The sequence below is a fragment of the Lycium barbarum genome, chromosome 1 (genome assembly GCF_019175385.1).
Source record: "Lycium barbarum isolate Lr01 chromosome 1, ASM1917538v2, whole genome shotgun sequence".
NCBI classification, from domain to species: Eukaryota; Viridiplantae; Streptophyta; class Magnoliopsida; order Solanales; family Solanaceae; genus Lycium; species Lycium barbarum.
In genome coordinates, this window is record NC_083337.1 from 169,577,581 (window position 1) to 169,600,296 (window position 22,716).

General features: G+C 32.2%; 3 protein-coding genes across 5 annotated transcripts; all 3 read right to left on the minus strand.

The window, feature by feature from the left end:
• Nucleotides 1–5,848: 5,848 nt before the first annotated feature.
• Nucleotides 5,849–8,938, minus strand: LOC132607409 (abscisic acid and environmental stress-inducible protein). 2 transcript variants are annotated; one of them, XM_060321367.1, is made up of 8 exons: nt 8,671–8,938; nt 7,285–7,365; nt 7,115–7,203; nt 6,948–7,022; nt 6,710–6,858; nt 6,523–6,621; nt 6,371–6,433; nt 5,849–6,259 (listed from the first exon to the last, which is right to left on the minus strand). In XM_060321367.1, exons 1-8 carry the CDS (start codon nt 8,791–8,793, stop codon nt 6,147–6,149), a joined length of 792 nt encoding a protein of 263 aa, XP_060177350.1. In that variant the 5' UTR covers nt 8,794–8,938; the 3' UTR covers nt 5,849–6,146. The 2 variants fall into 2 exon arrangements, with proteins under 2 accessions (XP_060177350.1, XP_060177358.1); XM_060321375.1 differs by lacking the exon at nt 8,671–8,938 and adding an exon at nt 7,789–8,025.
• A 1,019-nt stretch (nt 8,939–9,957) lies between these two features.
• On the minus strand, nt 9,958–11,617 carry LOC132607394 (F-box/kelch-repeat protein At3g24760). Of its 2 annotated transcripts, XM_060321355.1 has the most exons (2): nt 11,341–11,617; nt 9,958–11,046 (listed from the first exon to the last, which is right to left on the minus strand). In XM_060321355.1, the coding sequence occupies exons 1-2, from the start codon at nt 11,534–11,536 to the stop codon at nt 10,379–10,381; spliced, it is 864 nt and encodes a 287-aa protein (XP_060177338.1). In that variant the 5' UTR covers nt 11,537–11,617; the 3' UTR covers nt 9,958–10,378. The 2 variants fall into 2 exon arrangements, with proteins under 2 accessions (XP_060177338.1, XP_060177329.1); XM_060321346.1 differs by having other exon boundaries at nt 9,958–11,616.
• Nucleotides 11,618–13,790: 2,173 nt separating this feature from the next.
• LOC132626678 (uncharacterized) lies at nt 13,791–16,907 on the minus strand. Its single transcript, XM_060341630.1, has 5 exons — nt 16,712–16,907; nt 16,547–16,622; nt 15,618–16,084; nt 14,576–14,837; nt 13,791–14,039 (listed from the first exon to the last, which is right to left on the minus strand). The coding sequence occupies exons 1-5, from the start codon at nt 16,715–16,717 to the stop codon at nt 14,014–14,016; spliced, it is 837 nt and encodes a 278-aa protein (XP_060197613.1). The 5' UTR covers nt 16,718–16,907; the 3' UTR covers nt 13,791–14,013.
• Nucleotides 16,908–22,716: the final 5,809 nt, after the last annotated feature.

Here is a 22,716-nt window from a genome sequence, read left to right on the forward strand (position 1 = left end):
TATGTTTTCTTGAATTTATAAGTTTTTCTTATTGACTTATAAGAAAACAAGGAACATAATATTTATTTGTTGACTAAACTTCATTTTCAGAAAATTTAAAAGAGTTTTTTTATTGAATACTTTGGCATTAAATCAAGCGGAAAGATCCTAAAAAGGCACATGAAAATGTTTCAAACAAAAAAATATTGTATTGTAAGAACCAAAAAAGAAAAGGTGGAAAAAAAATCACAACATTAGAAAGTGAAATATCAGGGAAAGAAAAGCCGTGACGAATCTGTATCAGTAAATAATTATGTTTTCTATTATTAGTAAATAATTGTTCCGAGAAAAATACGCCGTAAATTTGAAGATTCTATATCAATATAATTGGGTTTTACATTATCAATATATAAATTAAATATAAATTTGCTTGACGTATTGTTCTATAATTGAGTCAATTTAAAGAAGTATTGTACGATTATGAAAAATATACGCCTGGATTCTACATGTGCATGCTTTATTTTTGCAATAATTTATTAATTAATTTTTATTCAAGGTCAATTAATAAAAATTAAAAGCTGCCTTAGTAAAAGTTCAACAAAACTTTTCATAAAAATAATATTGTAGGTCATCGTAGCTAATTGAAATAATGTCTTAATTATAAAACAAAGGTAGTCATGTACTAATAATAACAATTTAATGTGGTTAAATTAGACAAATAAGATAATACTTTTTATGGGGTTTTCCTTTAATATGGACCGCGCATCGCGCGGGTACGAATACTAATATATAAAATAGGAGAGGTATAAGCAATGAGATTAAGCCAAGTGGCAAGCTAATAACAAGCCACTTGACAATTTTAGGACAAAGTTAATGAGAATTGTAATAAAAAATTTGAATTTAAATGAAAGATAAAATTCAATCTTCTAATATAGAGTAGTTTTCAACTCTAAAGAAAATCAAAATCGGATGTTTATCCCTTTTTTTCATTATCTTTTGTTTCAAATCTAATATCTATTTTAGTTTATTTTATTATTATTTTAATAATAATAATCAAATGACTGATTTTTTGCACATGATTTACATATGAATCCTGCAAAATATGGTAACCCATTACGTAGTTAGCATATTACTGTTTTATGGGCTGTAATCTTTCCTATATGAAATTGAAAATTTTACTCTAATATATTGTTTTGATTCTTACAAAACCGAACTACGTCCATAATAATAATTAAGTTAATTTTGAATTTAAATTTGAGCAAAAAAATTGAATTTAGATGGAAAGATAAAGACTCTATTTAATTTGAATTCAAAAATATATCCTCTTTAAAGATACGAACTGTATCACTATTTTTACTGGTCAAACAAAAATTTAACTAATGTAATAATAATAATAACAGTGAATTTGATAAAAATAATTTATGTTGGATGTTCCAAAATGTTTGCACCATTCATCACGTTTACTTCTTTTTTCCCTTTTTTTTTTTTTTTTTTTTTTTTTTTTTTAACTTTCTGCAAAGTAGGGTACTAGCAGAAGTAATTACTTCTTTGTAGTTTTCTGAGATCTAATAGTGTTCAACTTAATACAGCAGTTCCAACTAATTTTCAAAATTCGAATTTGAATTTAAAATTTAAAATATTTGAATACATATTAGAAAAAGTAAGTTTAATTAAATTAAAAGATAAAAATATTTGAATCGAGACAAAAGAGACTTTAAAGAAAGATAAGAAAATCTTAATTGAGATAAAAGAATTCAAATTTGGGTCTTAATCCACAAATGACATTAGATAAGATTTATCTTATTTAACCATACAAAGTTATCATATCTTATCCTAGCTCATTAGATTAGCATAGCAGTTTATCCAAATTTCAAATGCTCAGTAATACAGTTATATAAATACTACAATGGAAAGGAATGAAGACGTGCTGTTCTCCTTATCCCTTTGTTTTACCTTGCATTGATAGTTTTTTTTATTATGTGATATATATTAGCTTAGTTATGTTGAACTTCTGATTGAAAGATTCATCTTTTTTCTCTGTGCATTCTTATTTTATAAACTTATATCTTGATTAACGTAATTTGCGGGGCTAAATTAGAAAGGAAAAGAAGTTGATCCTATGCATGAATTCTAAGGTTCTTAACATTGAATTCACTACTTCTGAAATTATGATTTCGAATTTAACGTTTGTCAAATTTTTTGAGATATTTTGAGAAGGCCTGAAACACCTTCCAAAATACAACTCTTTGTTGATGGGCAAGAAAGTAACAAGATCTTAATTACAAATAGTGATTCTAAATTACTCTATTCATAATTTTAATGGTATTAGTTGAATGTTGAATACTGATACTATCAACGTATATATATCTGGAGGAAGACAATATATATATGTAGTCTTTCTGGCAAATGAAATCACATATATGAAGATGATTTACGAATTTGAAAAGATACGCTTAAGGAAATATAACCTAGAATATATTTGTTTGTTCACTATCGGTAATTTTTGAAATTTAGCAAATGTCACATTAATAAAAAGGATTCAATTATCTTAATCGGGGAAATATGTTCCCTTAATTTATTATTTCTCCTCTCGCTTCTTCCTTAATTTTTCTTCTTTTCTGTAAAGGGGGAACGGTGGTTGGGAAGGGAGGTACGTATACGAGAGGGTTGAGCGAGGAGACATGAAGCCTAAAGTAAAAGCAACAATCCTATAGTCAAGTGTGTTGACAAATTACACGGGCATTTGTGGGACTAATATTGTGAAAATAAAACCAATTTCCTTTTGATGTCTATCTCTTTCAATGTAAAGAAAATATTTTAATAAAACTCATGGAATTTTAGATTTGAATTAAAATATTAAAAAAGAATTGAATGAATGCAAAGATACAAAATATTTGAATTGAGATAAAAAAGAAATCAAGTTTGAGTTGAATTGATATGATATAAAAGAAAATTTGAACCTGAATTGAAAGGTTTTTTTTTTTTTCTAATTGAGATTTAAAAAAAAAATGGATTTGAATTTATGTGTGAGATTAGTCATTAGATAGCTTTATCTTATGTAAGTTGTAACAATACAATCTTATCATATACACATATCTTATCCTAGCTCATTTGACTGGAACAACAGTGTATTTTAATTTCAAATGCACAACAATATACATATAAATAATGCATAATAAGGAATGAAAGTCATGTAATTTTTTTCATCTCACTGTCTTGCATTGTATTGATAGTTTATCTATCATATGATATATATGTTAGTTTAGTTATGTTGATACATATGTTAGTTTAGTTATGTTGAATTCTTGATTGAACAATGATATGCATGTTTTTCCGCTTTGCACCCTTACTGTATGAGCTTATCTTGATTAATGATCAAAATAGTGTGATTTTGCAGGATTGAACTAGAAAGGAGGAAGGAGCATTATGATACTATCATAAGGAAGTTCATTCTATCAATGCGCCATGCACTAGCAGGATGAAATTGGCTACCACCAACAACAATAAATGGCAAAAGTGAGATATATGTGGTATGTATTTATGTATCAGAAAGAAGAGTTGATTGAGTCTTGTGATCATTTGAAAGGTTCTGAGCAAATTGCTCCTGGAAGCTGGAAGAGGATGAATTTGTGTCATTTTATAATGATGTATGTTGCAGTACGACCTGCAGATATAATTCGAGTTGTGAATACTCCGCCAGAAATGGAGGCAATTGCCTTGTGCATATTGCCAAGGATCAATGATTCAGACTGATATGTACATAAAATTGATGATCAAATTAAGGAAGAAACAAACTTCTGTTCTTAAAATTTACTATTGTTGGCAATTAATTGTTGGCAAAGGTTTTGGGTGGTGTGGTATTCAATTAATTGTAGATAATCATGGTAAAACTTGCTTCAAAGTTTCCTATTTTTAAGAGTTACAAATAATATACACTTACAATATAAAAGAATTATCGTTTTTTCAAGTCATCTAAAAGATAACCATTTATAGAATTGTCTTTTTATAGCTGAGTGAGACGACTCTAAAGGAAGTTGACATATGTACTCAACTTCTTCTATAGCCTCTCGATTGGCTACTATAAATTTCATTGAAAAGTAATTTTCCCAAGTATCAGTTTTATTAGATTAACAAGGGGAAACTGAAAAGATGAAGTCCAAAACCTAGCGGTAATTACCAACACTAATTGGTCGTGAATAGTGAACACTTAACAGGCAAGACAAGCAGAATTTCCAGGCATATAGAAGTCTTTTCCAGCATTTTCAATACTCTAAAATGGTACCTGCTTAGGACTTGGATTGGCAATACTCTGACTAACGCATTTTGTTGGTACAGGTTATTCAGCATAGCATGGTGGCTGCTCTGGAACTGATTTCATTAATAAATTTCAGCTTCAAATTTATTTGAGTGCAAACATTTAGGAGAGAGAGCAAGAATATTATGTTAAATAACAAATTAATAAAAAGGCACTTGGTAATATAATGATACTAAAAAGTTGGTAGGCTAATGACCAAAAACAAGGAAGTTTAAAACGGAATTTTTTTTTGAAAAGGACTCATTTAATTTTATATCACACTATAAAATCAAAATTTGCAAGATTAGACTGACTTATTGGCTAAATCAAAAAAAAAAAAAAACACACACACACACACACAAGGACAAAGCACTTTTCTTTTACAATAAAAATCAACTTAATTAGATTATCCCATCTAAATGTGCTAATTTTATTTGATTAAATCTGATAATTAATAGGTAACTTCTAAGTTTAATAAGTTAAAATAAAATATTATATTGTAAATAAGAGGAAGAACAACATATTTTTTATTGCATATAATTTTAAAAAATATTATGGATTGTAAATTAAAAATTAAAAAGCTTCCCTATTTATACTTTGGGTGCATTCAAAATCATAGTTTGGTACTATTAAATAGGAAATTATATCGGTGATAGGTCAAATTAATAGGGAAAAACTAATTAGTATATTACAGTACTAAATGATCTACAAAAGGCCGGGTATACAGATAATAATATAATCTCTGTATTTAAATTATTTAAAAACTAAAAAAAGTAACGAAATAATACTCAAAAATATTATTGATAAATTTAGACAATTGGAAAATTGGAACAATAAAATATAAGTTTAAAAATACAAAAATGTCTCATGAGTACTAGAAATATATATATTACATTATTTTAGAGGTGAGTAATTGATAATGATATAACCAAGTGACAAACTAATAATTGTAGTAACTGTACTAAATAGTGTATGAGAATAGTAAAGAGAAAGGACAAAAAAAATTATTCAATTACTATATAATTCATTTTCTTTAGCTAATTAAAGATGTTGCTATTCAGTACATTGTATTAAAATTAGATGATATTACTTTCTTTTTTAAACAATGTGATTTAATGCTCAATCAAACCAAATAACAATTTGACAAGATTAACTCCTTTTTAATTGTGTCCGCGCGGGTACGAATACTAGTTTATTATAAAAGAGAAAACTAAGCTATCCAAAAAAAATTGTTTTCATGGTTTTAAGAGAAACCTCATTATTACAAACAAGAAAACGTTACGAAAGAAAAAAGACAAACAGATTTTAAAAACCGGCGAATATGGATCGTGAGTTTTATTTCGTACAGTTGAACCTGATCTGATCTCTATTGAAGCCGTATGCGACAGACACCAGCACAAGTTGGGTAATGTTCTTTTGCCCAGTCTCCGTCAACGAATAATGAACCTGGGACACTATATAGAATCATATTTAACTTTTGTTTTTAGATATGGTTTTTAAGCAAGTCATTTTGAAATCTCAAGGCTATGTATTCAAGAAAGATTATCAACACATGAAATGAAATATGAAAAAAAAGAAAGAAATGATTAGACATCTTCGGATAAACAAAAGAATATGTTCTAACTGAATAAATACAGCAAAAACATCTGCAGCCAGTGAACTGAACGGGATAGTTGACAGAAATTGACTACTTGAACTTGGCTTATATATTATGCCTAGGCCACATACCATGACGCTGAAAAACAAGACAATCACTGCATGACTACCCATTGATGCAACAAGCCACAATTTCATGCTTTTTTTAGAAAGACACTGGACAGAAAGAACGATTATGCCAAGACAAGCGTTTTTAGGTATAACAAACTAGAGACAACTATGCCTGGTTGTTGTTGCTACCACCCCTTGGACGGTTGCCCGTCCGTCCACGGCCACGACCATAACCATAACCTCTGCCACCTCCACCCCCGCCTCTTCCATATCCAGAGCCTGATACCACAAACATACAAATATTCAGAGCCAAAAATGTATTTATAACATGATACAAGGTAGTAACGTGGAAAGAAAAATAGATGAGGTATCTATGTTATGCATACTTACCACGATATCCCCAGCCACCACCACGGCCTCCACCTCGTCCATAGTTGGAGTACCCACCATTTTCTATCAAATAAAAATGAAGCATATATATTGAATATACATCCATGCCAGTGAGTGTTAGAGCCAAACAAGCTAGAATTCTTAAGCTGTACCTTGATAATTATTATATCCATCTTGGTAATTTGCATATCCACCTCTGCTCCAACCACGTCCCCTCCCTCTACCACGGCCTCGTCCTCGGCCATATGAATCTAAAATCAAGTTATGATAATTTTAGATGATGTAGCAAAATTTCACATGAATCACCGTAACATAATTATTGGGTTAGAAGGTCATTACCTTCATTACCAGCATTGTAGACTGCTTGTGCTTGTCTAGGTGGTTGCTGCTGCTGTCGAGGCTGGTAATTGTAACGCGGGGCGTAGTTGTTATTATTGTTGTTGTTGTAGTAATTTGTCTGCTGCTGAATCTCAGAAGGTGTTTGATACCTGCGAGCATTAACTTACATAAGATGTTTTTCACAAAACAAGCGACCGCAGAGAACATCTTAATATGATTGAATATAGCAAAGAGTTACCCTGGAGAGTTCTTGTTCAGTTCCGTTGTTGACAAGGTGATTGAAATCATCGAGACATGCCGAGTTTGCTCCACACTTTTACAAAGAAAAGCCAACATTCAATAATCAGAACCACAACCATGCAATTAGCACCCAATTGGAGAATAGAAGGTAAATCTTAGACTTACGGCAAAAGGCCCTCTTCAAGAGGTTCCCATACATCTGTGATGCTTATTGAGCTGATAGCAGTGTCTTGATGCAGACGAGGAATTCTTCTCTGAACATTGAATTACATCTGAATATGGTAATATAGAAAGCGCACTCGAAAAAAAAAAGGAAAAAAACGCAGGCAAGCTACCTTAATGATCTCTGCAATAGCTACAGTCTTGCTTATTGCCTGACCCATTGCTTTCAAAACGATCTCTTTCCCACTCCTCTCCTGAATAGCCATTCGTCATAAAACTTTCTATTAGCCAATTTTGAAAAGATTCTGGTTACAGTTTATAGCAGACCTCCCACCAAAAAAATGAGAAAGATCTAATCATACAGCTACAAGCCTACAAGTATTTCTTGCTTGATGTAGGACAAAAGCAAAGCATTTCAAAATAGGATACACATAAGAAAGATTCTCAGAGCTGAGTACAGACCAGAAGTGTTCTAGTAGGCATCTTCAAAGAATATTACTAACAATTGGAGAAACTCTCTCCTTTTCACTTATCATAAGCTGAACCATAGGGAATCAACTTCCGGCTATTATATGTTGAAAAGCAAAATTATTTAGCTCAGCTACTACTCAATTCTCGCTTACGGTACTACGTTTTAAAAATTGAACCATCAGAACAGCCTCAGTTTAGGATCTTACTTATTCTTGTGAGACCGCAGATACAGCACCAGATTTTCTTTCCTAGCTTCATATTTCGTTGATTAGATCAGTGTTCTCTGTATAGAAGTTTTGGATAAATTATTGCAGGAAAATCTAATTGTTTCTCACTGCTCTGAAGATGTGACATCTACGATTTCTTGAAGAGCATTTTTTAAATAAGTTGTGTAGAAGAACCATTTTAACCACCAGGTTTCCTGTGGCCGGGCAAATTCCTGAAATCTTCCTTGCATTAAAAATAAAGTCTCAACCACAGAGACAATATGCAGACACGGCTCATGAATATGCTCTAATGATTCATGTAAATATAATAAACATAAATGTGACATTTGTGAGCAAAAAATGAGAAATAAGCATAAACGTGAATATTGACAGCAAAAGATATGTACGCATTTACTCCGTTACAATAGAACTACTTTAACATGCACGACCCAACTCCAAAAGTTGCGAAAATGAGGAGCACTCCTAGCTGGATTGACATGGTGTCAATCTTTCCTATAAAGTTAGAAATTTATAGCATCATCATAGAAACACACAGCAGCGAGCGTGCTAACAATGTTATGTCCACACACTAAAAATCTCAATCCACATATCACATTGTCAACGAATGCACACAAAATATAAATCCTTCCAATCATCCAAAACAAAATACGACCTCAATGCCCGAAAATACGACAGTCTGCAATGATTCCACAGTAATCCCAAAACACTGCAATTTTTTTATTTTTTTTTTTGAAACTGGTAAATGTAAACATTGCAAAATATTAGAAGTTTAGAACCCACTAATCCAATCAATCAAACAACTATGCATCAACTCATATATACATGCAAAGCTATTATATGGAAAACCCAAAATAAATATACCTGGAGAAGATTAGTGGCATAGCTGATGTAGTTACGAACAAGTCCTTGTGAAGTGATACGGATCTCATTCTCGTTAATTGGTAATTCAGGTTTCGGTTTCTCTACTTTTTGGTACCTATCCATTATTATTGATAATAACAACAACCCTAAAACCTTAGTGTTGTTCTTTTCTTTTGGTACTAGTGTGAGAAACAGAGATAGATTGAGGGGGGAAACTTGTAAACCCTTAACAGAAACAGCGGCACCAGTGAATTGTTTGTTCAGGTGGATCATGTTTTTAAATTGATATTTGTTGGGCTTATTTTAAGGCCCGATATGTGAGTGACAATCATGGAAACTAGGTTGATGTCTGGCCTTTTTAAGGAAGTAAAGCCCATCTTGTTTCACCTGAACCTGCCCTGTTTCTTTTTTTCATTGAACTTGCACTATTCATTTCCCCACATTTTGAAACTTTTGCCAAAACTAAGCAGGCGTTTCGTTATAGTTTATTTGCAACTTTTGAAACTTTATTTGGGATTTTGAAGTAGGAGTTGTGTTTGGTTATAGTTTTTGCAAAAAATATTTTGTTATTTGAATGTACTGAAAGCGAAAAAAGGTGAAAACAAGATTTTAGGTGTGTTTTCAAATTCAAGTTATATTTGGAATTTCATGGTCAAATGTTGATTTCCAAATAAAGTGAAATAATTTTCCGGAAAAAAGAGAAAATTTCTCATGGCCAAACGGATCCATAAGATTTCACTTGTAACCGTCAAGTCTCATTCGAATTACAAGAACCTATACTTGTTAGTACAGTATATTGAGTCTCTCGTCAAAACCACGATACGTGTTTCCCTACATGAAGTTTGTTAGAAGAACAATTTGGTGTGGATAGACCACAATCCGAACCAAGGAAATAATAGTTGTTGAGTCGATTTGGAGGTTTTTTATTTTGTTTAGTTTTTACGTGACCGCTGGAGGTGACTCTTTAATCACATGTGGTAGTTTACATGGGCAATGGTGAATACCATCAAGAATTTCATTCGTTTAGTTGAAAAATAAGAGCAAATATAATACTTCAGGTAATTGTGAAGGTATTTTTGTGAACTTCTTGCAGAGGGTAAAGTTAAGCAATTTAACATAGTTTGGGGACAAATTTGAGTATTTGACCTCTTCCTTTTTCAAAATTTATAAGAATGAATAAAGCTATAGACTGAAAAATAACTTAAAAAAATTAATACGTGAAGTCTCTTACTGATAATATTCACCAACAAGCGCAACATGTTCACCACAAAGTAGCATTTCCAAACATAACCAAAGGATTATCTATAATTGCATATAATTCTAACAAGAAAAAGTACCATCCATTAATCTTATTTCTAAACATACATATACTATTAAGCATGAACAAAACTGCTTCCAGTTCTAGCATTTATAAAATGTACCAATAAGAAAAGGCAAAACTCAAACTCATTGTAAATTCTTTCTTTTTTCATTTAACCATAGGAATATCTGGAGTCGCACCGCATAAGGCCCACTCAAAAGGATTTTGAGAAAGAATCTCGTCTATTGCTTGCTCGTGAAATTTCAAGTATTCTAAGTCCGACAAATCAGAATTCATGCGGCAGGGCAATGCTCTTTACCATGAGTTTCTTCATTTCCAAAGCAGATATCTGATTAGGGATGAAGAATCTCATGTATCCCACCACGCTACTTTAGTAGCGATGAAACTTCAAATTCTTGCACCAACAAGAATGTTATCAAGAGAAACATTTGAACAAAAGCTAATCACTCTATGAAACTTACTAGCAGGTGCTGGCAAATTAGGCAACTTCCTCCAACTAAACTTCCCAAATTCATTGCTAAATTCACAAACACAAGCAGGGTAATTCTTATGATGCTCTTCATTGTACACATAAATAAGATTCCCCAATCCCACACATTTTAAACTGGCAAATTTATCATCCTCATCACTATCAAACAAACAATACATCAATTCATGAGGCATTATAGCAATTTCACTAAACTCCATTGTTTCCTCATCAACCTTCCATATAATAAAATTTATTCCATTTGGTGAATTGCATAATCCACCTAAAACTAAACAATCTTGACATGTCATCAAGAATGAAAACAAAATCCCAGGTGGCCTAAGTGTTTGTACCTCACTCCACAAATGTTCATCCAAATTGAAACATGTAACAAAACAAGAATATATCCCAAAAACATAGAATTTTTTCCCTTTTAATAAAGCTGAACATAACCACTGTGATGAATTCCCTGACCTAAAATCTGCTGGCAAAGGTTGGCACAATTCCCAAGAATCCAAAGTTGGATTATAAATCTCAACAGCCAAACGGTCCTCAACATCAACTAATCCACCAACAAATCTAACACCACCTACAACAATGAATCTTGACCCATTGTTATACACACCAACAAGAGGATTACACCTAGAAAACCTCAAAGGGCTTGTTTGGACCCAGGTGTTTTTAAAAATTGGCTTAAAACTGAAATTTTCTGAAGTTGTAGCAAAGAAAAAACCATTTGAACCAATAAAGAAATCTTGGGATAAAAGGGTTGAAGTGGGAAGTGTAATCCATTCATTGGAATCTGGGTCAAAAGCAAAAGCTTGGTTATTTTTGTAAAAAATGCTATTTTGGCCACAAAGAAAAAACCATGGTTTTTTTGTACCTGATATTTTGGTAGTGAAAGAATTAGAGGTAATTATAGAATTCCAAATCTTGCAAACAGAGGAAGCAATAACTATAGAACGAATTGGGAGATAAGAGATAATTTTTTCTGTAATATCTGAACAAAGATATTCCCAATTCTTGATTATTTGGTCATTTTGAGAATTGGGTTTTTGAATACAAATGTGTTCTTCCATTTGATAGAGGGGTTTTGGAAAAAGATATTTTTTTTGTTGATAAAATGTTTTGTGATTTTGATTATGCAGATAGTAGATATATATAGAATGAAATGGAGAATGTGTGAGGGAAAGTTTGTTTTCCTTCCGGGATCCTCCATCCGTCCCAATTTATTTAACATTTTTTTATTTTTAGAGAGTCAAATTTTTTAATTTTAATTATATATTTAAATTTACATATTTGAAAACTATTCAAAGTTACTATAAGTTACAATCATTAATCATTTAAAATATTTAAAAGACATTATGAAAAAAATTACGATTAAAAAATAATTCATTTAACATTCAAAAAGTAAAAAGTTTCAAATAAATTAAGAGGGGAGGAGAAGATAGTAACAGAAGAGAAACACAAGGGACGAGAAAATTTAAGTTTTGGTTCTTGGAGTTTACGATGATAGACATTAATCATGTGGGTCTTTGTACTATTGTTTGTATGATTAGTCCGTCTCTTTTTGTCTCGTTAGCAAATCAACCACTATTAATGAAGATCTCAAATAAAGAAATTTTCTAAAACAGAGCCGACAAAATTAAGTCATAAAAACCCTTCTAATATAGTAGTAGCTTATTTAAAAATATTTCTAGTTTTTTTATTTGATATAAGGAAAAAGAAATTTTGTTAGGTAAATAAACAAATTATAAGAAAACAAACAAAGAGATTAAAAACTTGGTAAGACTTGAGGGCGTTGGCTATGACCTGTTGTTTAATCCATTTTGATCCGACTATTTTAGTCTGAATAACTTTTGAGTGGGTTAATGACTCACTCATTTATTAATTTAACCTGGGCCATCCAAATTCAAGTGATCAACTCGCCTATACAACATTTCTATTCTAAAGAATACTAATCACGGTGATCCTCCGTCTGAAATAAGACGTGAATGTGCAAAAGTATAATTGTTCATAAAAGATAGAATCGTAGAATTAGTAATCCGAAAAACATGATAGATAACCTTCTAAAACAAGTGAAAATAAACCATCTATATAAGTTTAGCTATTGCAAATAGAGGTGTACAAAGTAAACCGATAAACCACACCAAACCGATAAATCGAGTCAAACCGAGAAAAAAACCCGACTAGTGGTTTGGTTTGGTGTTAAAAAAAAAATCCCGACCATAATTAGTTTGGTTTGGTTTTAACTAAAAAATCTCAAACCGAAACAAACCAACCCGACAGTACATGTATTCAATTTTTAAAATATTTTATACATAAAAAAATTTATTTGTAATGTAATTTATAAATATTTCTTAAATTTTTTCGTAGTTTTTTTATCTATTATCATATTATTCAAGCTTGAACTTAGAATTTTGAATGCCAATAAGTTTTATATCTTATGGATATTAGTAACTCAAACAAAGTCCAAACCAAAACCAACTCAACACTAATGCTAACAAAAAAAAATTCAATTTACCACTAGGAATGACAATAATGTTGGATATCTATTCTTTAGTTTTGCATAATTGATTTAGAGAGCAAAAATACATAACTTTATTTTTTTTTCTTTGTCATGTAATTAATACTTATTTTAGCATGACTTAGTATTATTAGATTATGGTCATTTTCTTTTATGGCTTGTTAGTTAGCAATATTTATTTTAATCGATTCTATTAGCTTTTGTTGAATATTTTAATACAATGTCATCACTTTTCTCACGTTTTGTTTTATTTTCTTAAGAAACACCTTAATTATATAGTTGTATCTTACTAGGACTAAACAAATATTTGAAGTAAAAGTTATATGTTTTGTGTCAAGACTATTCGGGAAAAAAACCCGAAAAACCCGAGAAAACCGAATAACCCGAGAAAACCCGAGGTTGAAAAATCCGAATTTTATTGGTTTGGTTTGGCGTATAAATTTAAAAATCCGACGCAATTGGTTTGGTTTGGTGTTTAAAAAATCTGAACCAACCCGGTCCATGTACATCCCTAATCGCAAATATAGTACTACTTGGTTTTTTAGCTGTAAAATACTAGAGAGTTTATGAGGAAATGCTGCTAAAGAATCATAATCCATTTCCATTACAGGGTTATAAACGCTTGTGTCATTAAGGTCTTTCATAAAAACTATACTAAGTTAAGACAAGTAATAGATTCCTTACTTATTGTTTGCGTTACGAAGTTTTAATTTCATAGAAAAAGTTCCTTCAAATATCAAGAGTATTTAAAGTCTTTAATTCACCAAGAGTATTAAATTAAATTGAAAACAATGAATGGAAGGCAATTAATTTGGAATTGGTCAAATGAAACACTAATGAGTTGAACGTTGGTTAGAACATAAAATTGACACTTAAGGTGAATGTCATGTGCGTTAAATTAACATTACACCAAACTTTACTCCAAAACTTTTAAGCCACTAAAAACCAGGGAGTATAAAAATTCATGAATAATTATGCATCAACGTGGCACAAATTGTGCGATTTAGCACGAGTGGCCACCAAACTTCTTCACAGCTCTAGCTCTAGCACCACAACTGTTAAAAAAAAAAACGACAGGCATAATCAGATTGGTGGATTCATGGGGGGAAAATCTAGCTTAGAAATTAAAATAGAAGAAGACGGGCTTATTTCACGTATAATCGGACTAAAGATACATTGCAGCAAAGTTATAAAACTATATTTTGTAATTAAAAAAAAAAACCTATGGAAACCATCCAAATTCATCAAATAGGTGCCAGAAATCGCAACTAAACTGTGATATATGATGCGAAATGTCCACTAGATAGATCTCACGTCATTAACATAGTTAATTCAACTTGTACATTTTATGTCTTTTGATAAATATTAAGTTCCAGTCTAAATAGGGGTAAAAAGTTGAGAAAACGCGGGCCACATTGAGTAAGAAATAGGGAAGTAATGTCACATTTGCTCATTTAAAAACTACGATCTTTAGCTTAGGAATTGAAGTATTTTTATGGAATCTCAGTTATGACATGGACATAAGTTTGATGTGTTGGTGATGTGTCAGTAATTTTAGTTAGACCATATGTGATATTATAAGGAAACTTACATTCAGAATCTGTAGTGACCCAATTCCCTTTTCTAGCTGCTGCAGGGCACTGATCTATATGAACTGGAGTTGAGTTTAGAGGAGTGTTGATAGAATGGTCATTGTTTGTCAAGGAACTGACTGAAATTGTAGAGTAAGCTGATGAAGTTGTGGAGCAACTTTCAAAATAATCCCATCTAAGGCTGATTTTTGGGGATTCGTTGCTCAGTTGATCATCATGTGGTACTGCCTTTATGACTGATCTATCGCGTAGGTGCAAAACCTGCACATTATTAGATCACCTAAAAGATAAATACAAGTGAAGATTCATAGTAACAGAAATTAGTTACATGGAAGCATAAAAAAGACGACTTAATTGTGAGTATATATAGTTTAAATCTGAATTAATCATCACTATAAGCCTCTAAAAAAAATCTGATTGTTCCTGTTATGTATAATTTTATCCCTGAAAGACGGCCTATTTTTATTTGATATTTTGGGCAATTTTATAGGGCCATACTCTTTGGTCCAGGCATATTTACTAGGGACTACATAATAATCTACATATAATAGTTGAAAAGAATAAAGGTTGTATCTAAGCTAAGAAAAATTGGAGTAATTCATTTATATATTACTCTGATGTGATCGTGGCAACATGTTCGTCAGAAGATATATAGACAAGTCAACCTTTTGTTAGACATAAATAAGGAGGAGTATTAGAGTAGCTTATTATGCAGTATGGAAAATTGATCTCTTATGACCGATTATATTTGAATAAAGAAAACGATTCTACAAAAATTTCGTGTGTTTTATTTATCGATCTCCCGCAGAAAGGGCCAGATTACTGAAAGAACATTTGTAATGAGTATAAAACCGAATCTAACTTCTTTATACTGACAATATCAATGAATTTTAACACTGTTAATCGCCTAAATGTCGACTACACTACAGGTAAATGTCAAAATAAGTGTGACAATTAGTAACCTGAAAAATATGGGAACCTCCTAAAACAACTAGTGTTATTGTCAGCGTATATAAGTTAAAGTCTATAATGAAATCTGACCTTTCGACCAAAGTATTTTCCTCCCTTTTGAGACTTAGCAGCAGCAGCCCATCTTATTAGCTCCTTCATCTTTGAAATGGCCTTAGTTTTATCCCCTTTTGCTTTTTCTTTCTTTTCTGCACTATAACTTTGCTCCTTATGACCATTTGTTGGTGTTCCTACTGCATCAGTAATGGGCAAAACCTTATTGCTAGCTGTAGCAGAATCTGCCTTTCGATGAACGCTTAATATACGTGTAAGAGTCTGTTTTTTCATCTTCATGCTATGCACAAATCGCTGTCTTCTGCGCGAACTTCCCAATCTCTTTAGATGAATCGTGCTGTAGAAATAGTCGGACACAATGTCCTTTCTACGTAATATATTGAACACCTTGAAGATCTTGCAGCTCAATTTTGCTGATTTTCTAGTTCTTCTCTTTTTCTGAGAAATCCCAAACAGGACAATGTCTTGGGGTTTCACCTCCTGATCTGAAATAGCAGAGGAATTCATAGACTTTAACGACTTTAGATCTCAAAAAATGACATGACAATTTAAGTGTTATATTTGCACTGACGGTGCATAATTTCTTGTTCTATCTGGATTTTAATTTTATAACTTTAAGTGCTAATATCTAGGTTCTAAATATTAATGTATACATATTTAATACATTTATTAACACAAACATATTATTTGAGCAAAAACTATTGGATCTACCGGACTCATTCCAGAGCTTCTACCTCTGCCCCTGCCTACAACGATACGTAACTATACATCTATCTTCATACCAAATCTGGTATAGTAATCTGAAAATAGAGTGACAACCTGCTATAATCAATTAATTGCACTGATAGTAAAATTCTTTGAACTGGAAGTGCACGAAAATTAAATCGAAAATGTAATACTAACAAGATAGTGAACAAATTTTTCTTGAGAGGTTTTGTAAGATTCACCATTAACTACTTCATTCTCGCTAGAAATGCTGTTGGAGTTGGTCTCATTTGCATTCTTGAAGAGCCACTGAAGGATCTGTTATATATGTGTATATTCTCAAAGTTAGATGCGAACTTTGATAATTTTGGTTAATTTATGAAAGAAAAATTAGAAAGCTAGCTCACCTGCATGGTAGTGGGAAGTACTATATTTTAAAGAGACTAGATTCTCTAGTCTATACAAGTGCGACAAATTTTTTGGTCAAACGGACAAAGTATGGAAGGAAACTATCTGTGCTGTCTGTAATAAGCCAAAAATTTTCTTTGGCCTTTGGAGATAGATGAAGACAATAATGTGGTAAGTAGTAGATTTAAGAGAGGAATCTAGTAGTGCTTGTGATTCTTGTGGCAATAACGATTTTATTTATACAATATAGTAAGGCTAATCATGTGGTGGGTACTAAGCAAATTTTGAATCTAAGGGGCACTAATGAAGAGAATAACATATAATAAATGAGTTTCATCCTTGGTGGAAACTCTGTTCACCATACAAAATGTAGGGCCTTTTGTGATTTCGATTTGTGGCCATTTCTTGGGCATTTTTCATGTTCAATGAATTACTAAAAAGATCGGTCTCGAATCAAACAACCATCGCACAACCATTTAGTGAAGGATAAAAATACAAGACAATGAGAGAGATGTCTGCAATTGATTGATAGATTGATCAACAACAAGTCAAAGGATCGAAAATTTGCGACAATTATTTGTAGACGTTGTTTTTTGTCAAATTAGATAAAGTTGGAAGATTAGAACTCTAACACTCTTAGTGGCGTAACCGGAAATCTCGTCAAGGGTGTTCTAACTTTAAGAAGTCAATAATTTTTTTCAATGATATTCAAAATGTAATATATAGTCATACAAAGTAATATTTGACTTATATAACAAAGGGTGTTCAAGCGAACACCCTTGGTGTAATGTGGCTATGCCACTGAACACTCTCACACGACACTATTCTTGTTAAAAGAATTTTTTTGAAAGTTGACATTGCCTTAACATGCGTCAGCTCGAGAAAATGTATAAATAAAACTATTCTCCAAATTATGCGGCAGCTTTTGATTCAGCATGAAATTTAAAAAGAAGAACGACCTTTGAATCTAGCACTCTCATAAGGTAACTGGATCGCCCCACATGGTTGGCACTTGTACCAATTTAACAATAATTTCCTACATTTGTTTTGGTGATGTTAGTGAGCCAGCTGGAATGATCGAGATCCCTTCACCATTAATCAGTGATCTGAGATTTTAGTCCAGAGAACAAAAAATCTACCAATAGGGAGTGCTTTACCCCTTCTTTTTTATGAGTTTTACTCATAACATTTAGGCTCCGTTTGTCCATAGATATCAAAAAAAAAAAATCACTTTTTTTGGAATTTTGGAGTTGCAGTTATGTTTGGTCATAGTTTTTGAAATTGTAGTTTTGGTGAAATGTAGTTGTAAAAAAATGATTTTTTTTTAAAAACAAATTTTTTGAGTTGTTGGTATTCCGGAATACAACTTCAAGTTGTATTCGGAATTCTCATGGCCAAACACTGATTCCGAAAAAAAGTGAAATTCCGGAATAAAGTGAATAATTCTTATGGCCAAATGGGGGCTTAAATTAGTCTAATTAGTGAGATTTAGATATCGAATAGTTAAACTACAAAAAAGACCTAGAGAATGAATGTGGGTGGATAAGATATTTTTCTATTTGTTCATGGGACATTAACACATTTCAGAGGCGGTGGGCACAAACAGATGTGCAAAACAAGGACTGCAATTGGTACCTACACACATATATGGGGCTGAGAAGACATAATTCTTCAAAAAATCACCTAACAAATCAGAATGGCAAGTGTTGTATGCTTTAATTACCAAAATATACACATAGCATTTCCTGGCGGTGATTAAGAGATCTGGTGGTTGCTTAATTAAATACTATACTTTTGTTTTTGTGAGTCTCTGATTCTCCAACCTTTCATTCTCAGTTAAGTAATTGGTTCTTAGTGTTTCGTTAAGTCAAAATCCAACAAAAAGAATATTAGAGACGCAGGTTGTATTTGTTGTCTCTTTCCCATTTAATGTTGTTTCTGACCTAATAGTAACTCTTAATTAAGGATATCACTTCGGCATTACACTTAGAGTTAAAAGGGGATGAAATTAGTATATAAAAATATTACCCGCCCAACTCGTTTAAGCTTGGGCGAGCTAATTATCTGCCTATTTATTAGCGCGGCTCATTTTGACGAATGCAATTCAATTCATCTGAATATGTAAATTAAATTGACCCATAAAGAATCTTGTCAATTTTTTTTTTTATTTGATATGTTATATATGTAACCATAGTAAAGAAAATATAATTTTATTAGGTAAATAAATAAATTTTAAGAAAACAAACAAAGAAATTAAAGTTTGGTAAAAATTGGGCGGGCTAGGCTCTGATTCATTGTTTAGCCATCTTGGCCCAGCCCATCTCAGCTAAATAATCTTTGAGTGGATTAATGACAAGTCATTTCTTAAAGGGCAACTTACACAAATGACTACACTTTGGGTTTTTTTAAGGCATAGCTACACTTTTGCTAATTACAATTCGTAACTCCAGTAACATGTATTCAAATTCGGTTGTATTCTAATTCGATTGTATTTCGCTGTATTCAATTCGAATGTATTCAATTTGGCTGTATTCATTCGTAACAACTTTTACACTATATTCAACTTATTGTATTTAAATTCGGTTGTATTCAAACAACATAAATGCAAGGGAAAAAAATACAGGGATATTCAGCTGTATTCAAAATTCATTGTATTCATTTGTATACAAAAAAAAAATCTCCTTCAAAATACAAGCGAAAAATACATAAAGAAACACTTTATTTTATACTTAAAAAAATAACAAATACACTCAGATCTGAGAAATAAGAAAAAAAAATACAATCATATTTGAGATACAAGAAATCAAATACACTCAGATCTTAAAATACACCGCCGGAGATTTTACCATCGCTGGCAACGGCGCCATCATCCTGTAAGGATCCAACCAGAAACCACTTTTTTCTATGTATTCAACACAAAAACAAATACATCTAAAGCAACAATAATGATAAATACTCAAATCTGAGAAATACATTCAGATCTGAGCAAATACACTCAGATCCTGCAACGGCGCCGTCGATCGAAGACGCTAGGGATGATGATCGTGGTGGATTGTGAGGAGTAGTAATTTTGCGATGGTGGCCCGAGGAGATGGCTAACAGGGTGGAGGTGGTTGTTTAGTGTTGGAGCCTGGAGGTTGTTGAGGAAATTGGTTGAGTTGACTAGTGATGGATTGAGGTGGCAGGTATTGATATTGATCAATGATAATGAAGTCATGGACAGAATCAAGGGTGGATCTACGTCTTAGATGCGGAGTGCCACGCCACCCACAAGCTTCGGCCGAAACTTTATATATGTATATATATTTATATAAGAAACACTATAAATAGTAAGTGTGCCACCTGCAGTAATAAAAGTGGTTGTAGTGCCACTGGCAGAGAGCCTAGTTTTCTTGTATTTTGCACGGGTTCGAATCCACATGATGTGTGTTATACCCCTTTTTAACCCGGGAGATTAAAGCGGAGTACAACATATTGGAGATTCCTAAATTATTTATTTTAAAGAGTCGCCACCTAATTGATTTTACGGTGAATTAGGACACCTAATTATTAACTAAGGTAAAGTTAACTAAACCTCTGTTAATAGTCTGCTTAACTAATATGATTCTAGGTAAGGGTTCTATATTATCCTAAAGGGAAGGGGTTAGGCATCCTTTAGAATCCGTTAACTTACGGTTATCCGACCAAACTTAGGTTAATGAATTAATGTTAAAGATGCTTGAAATTTTAAGAAAAGAAGCTAAGAAATATCACTAAGGTTTTAAGAAAAAAATATGAGAATATTGCTTAAGATAAGATTTAAAGAAAATATAATAATTTGCATAAAAGAAAATTTTAGATGCCCTTTAAAATAAAACTTATAAAAGTTACTAAGACTTTAAGTAAAGACGCTATTTAGAATGGGGTTTGTAGAAAAATATAATAATTTGCATAAAGAGAAACTTCAAGCGCCATTCAAACTAACTTACAGGTGTTACAATGACTCTGAATAATAAAAACTATTTAAAATAAGATTTGAATAAAAATAGAAGAAAACGCGAATTTGTGCAGTGTTTTAATAAATACCTAAACAAACTACCCTAGGTGATACTACTTAACTTTGCATTTTTTAGAAGTATAAACAGAATTATGTTTTATTAACTACATTCGGCTAAATGTATGCATAACTTAGATAACCTTAAAGGTGTTTACAAATATTTTTTGTTATTTTTCTTAAACTAACTACCCATTCCTAAACTTCTATAATTCAACTAAACTAAGAAAAAAACAAAGTAAAAGGTTAGACAAATAATACAAGTTAACTGCATAAGAAATAAAAAGGGCATAAAATAAAATAAATGGGTTGCCCCGGATCTGCCCGCTATTGGGCTTCAGCCAAGAAGATTTTATATGTTGCTGCAGGCTGTTCCTGTCCATTGGGCTTTTGCCCAGAAATTCCATACGTTGCCACTGCTGTTGGGCGGCTTAAAGGCTATTATGTTGGGTTTTAGCCCAACTCCGAATGCGGGATAAGAGTATGCGATAGTCATGCACGAAAGGAAAAGATAAGGATTAATATCTAATCGATGAATAAAGCTGAACATGTAACACATAAACCCAAAACAAACCCCACAGGTTACGTATATACTAGATATATTTAAGTATATTTTATGCATACACATTCACAGGGACGTGCTAGATACATTAACATATACGAATTCAAAGCATAAGGTGATCACGGCATTTCACACAGATCTGCACCCCTTTTTAACAACTGCACTAGCAAGTCAATGACTTTAATCATGAATAGGTAAAAAGGATTAACAAAAAAATGGAAAAATTGACAGGAAGATTAGAGTTTAAACCTCACCCTGCCTATATTCTAGAAAGAAACTGGCACCACAAAAGGAGTGCGAACAGAGTGGTAGTCCCTTTCAATTTAAATGAATTATCACAACCAAGCAAAGAGACTGTGCCATGCATATTTAAGTATACCAAACTCATATACCTTGAAGTGTACATGAGACTGGGTATAGTCGGTATACAAGCATCTCCATACACGAAGGCAGATTTATGCACATTTTTCACATTTTTCTAGAGAAATAAAGTTATAGCAGATCCAGCAAAGGAGCAGTATGTACCCAATAAATCTCAAGATATACGCAGTAATATATAGACCCAATTGAGCAAATGTTGCGGAGTTATTTCGGAACATAGACATAAACCCGAATGGGCAAAGTATGCAAGCAAGCCTTATCAGTATGATAGTTAATGCAAAAAAAAACATTCTGAGATTCATGCAACTAACCAACAACAAAACACATAGAATAGACTTTGCACAATTTCCTTGAAACAGAGCCATTAAGGAGCATGCAAAGGATCTGGATTCAGCCTTAAACTAATGTAAGCATGCTTTAAATATTAACATTGGTTTGTATTACAGTCCAAATCAAACAGGGTTCGAATGCACCAGCCATGCTAGAAAAAAAGAAGAAAGGAACTGAAATATGCTTCTTAAATTAGAGGCCAAACTGAACTCCTATTTAAACCCGAAAGAGCCAATCACTGAAACAAACTGATGCGCACTTAGTCTTTTAAATTTACTCGACTCAGACATGAAGGAAATGAAGAAATAAACAGCAAAACAAGAAAATCGTATATGAGAATCGAGAGCCACCTTGTGGCAGAACTAATCCTACGAATTCGAAAATAAACAACTGAATTGAAAAGAAGCTAAACCAAAGAAAGAACTCAATTATCAAATTCAAGCAACATGAAGACTGTACGAATCTCGCTGAACTTATTAAAACATTAGAATATGAGAATGACACAGATCAATGAACAGGATCACTTTCAATCATCTAATATGTTATGGCAAACTACAGAGCCCTTTTAGCTTTATGCTTATCCAAGCTCACATATAAAGAGGGACAGAGCTGGACATGACATCCCTACTTCATAAGAGGAACTCATGCTGTCCTAGGGTCTTCTTAAACAAATATTCAAACTGAGTCACATTTCTTAT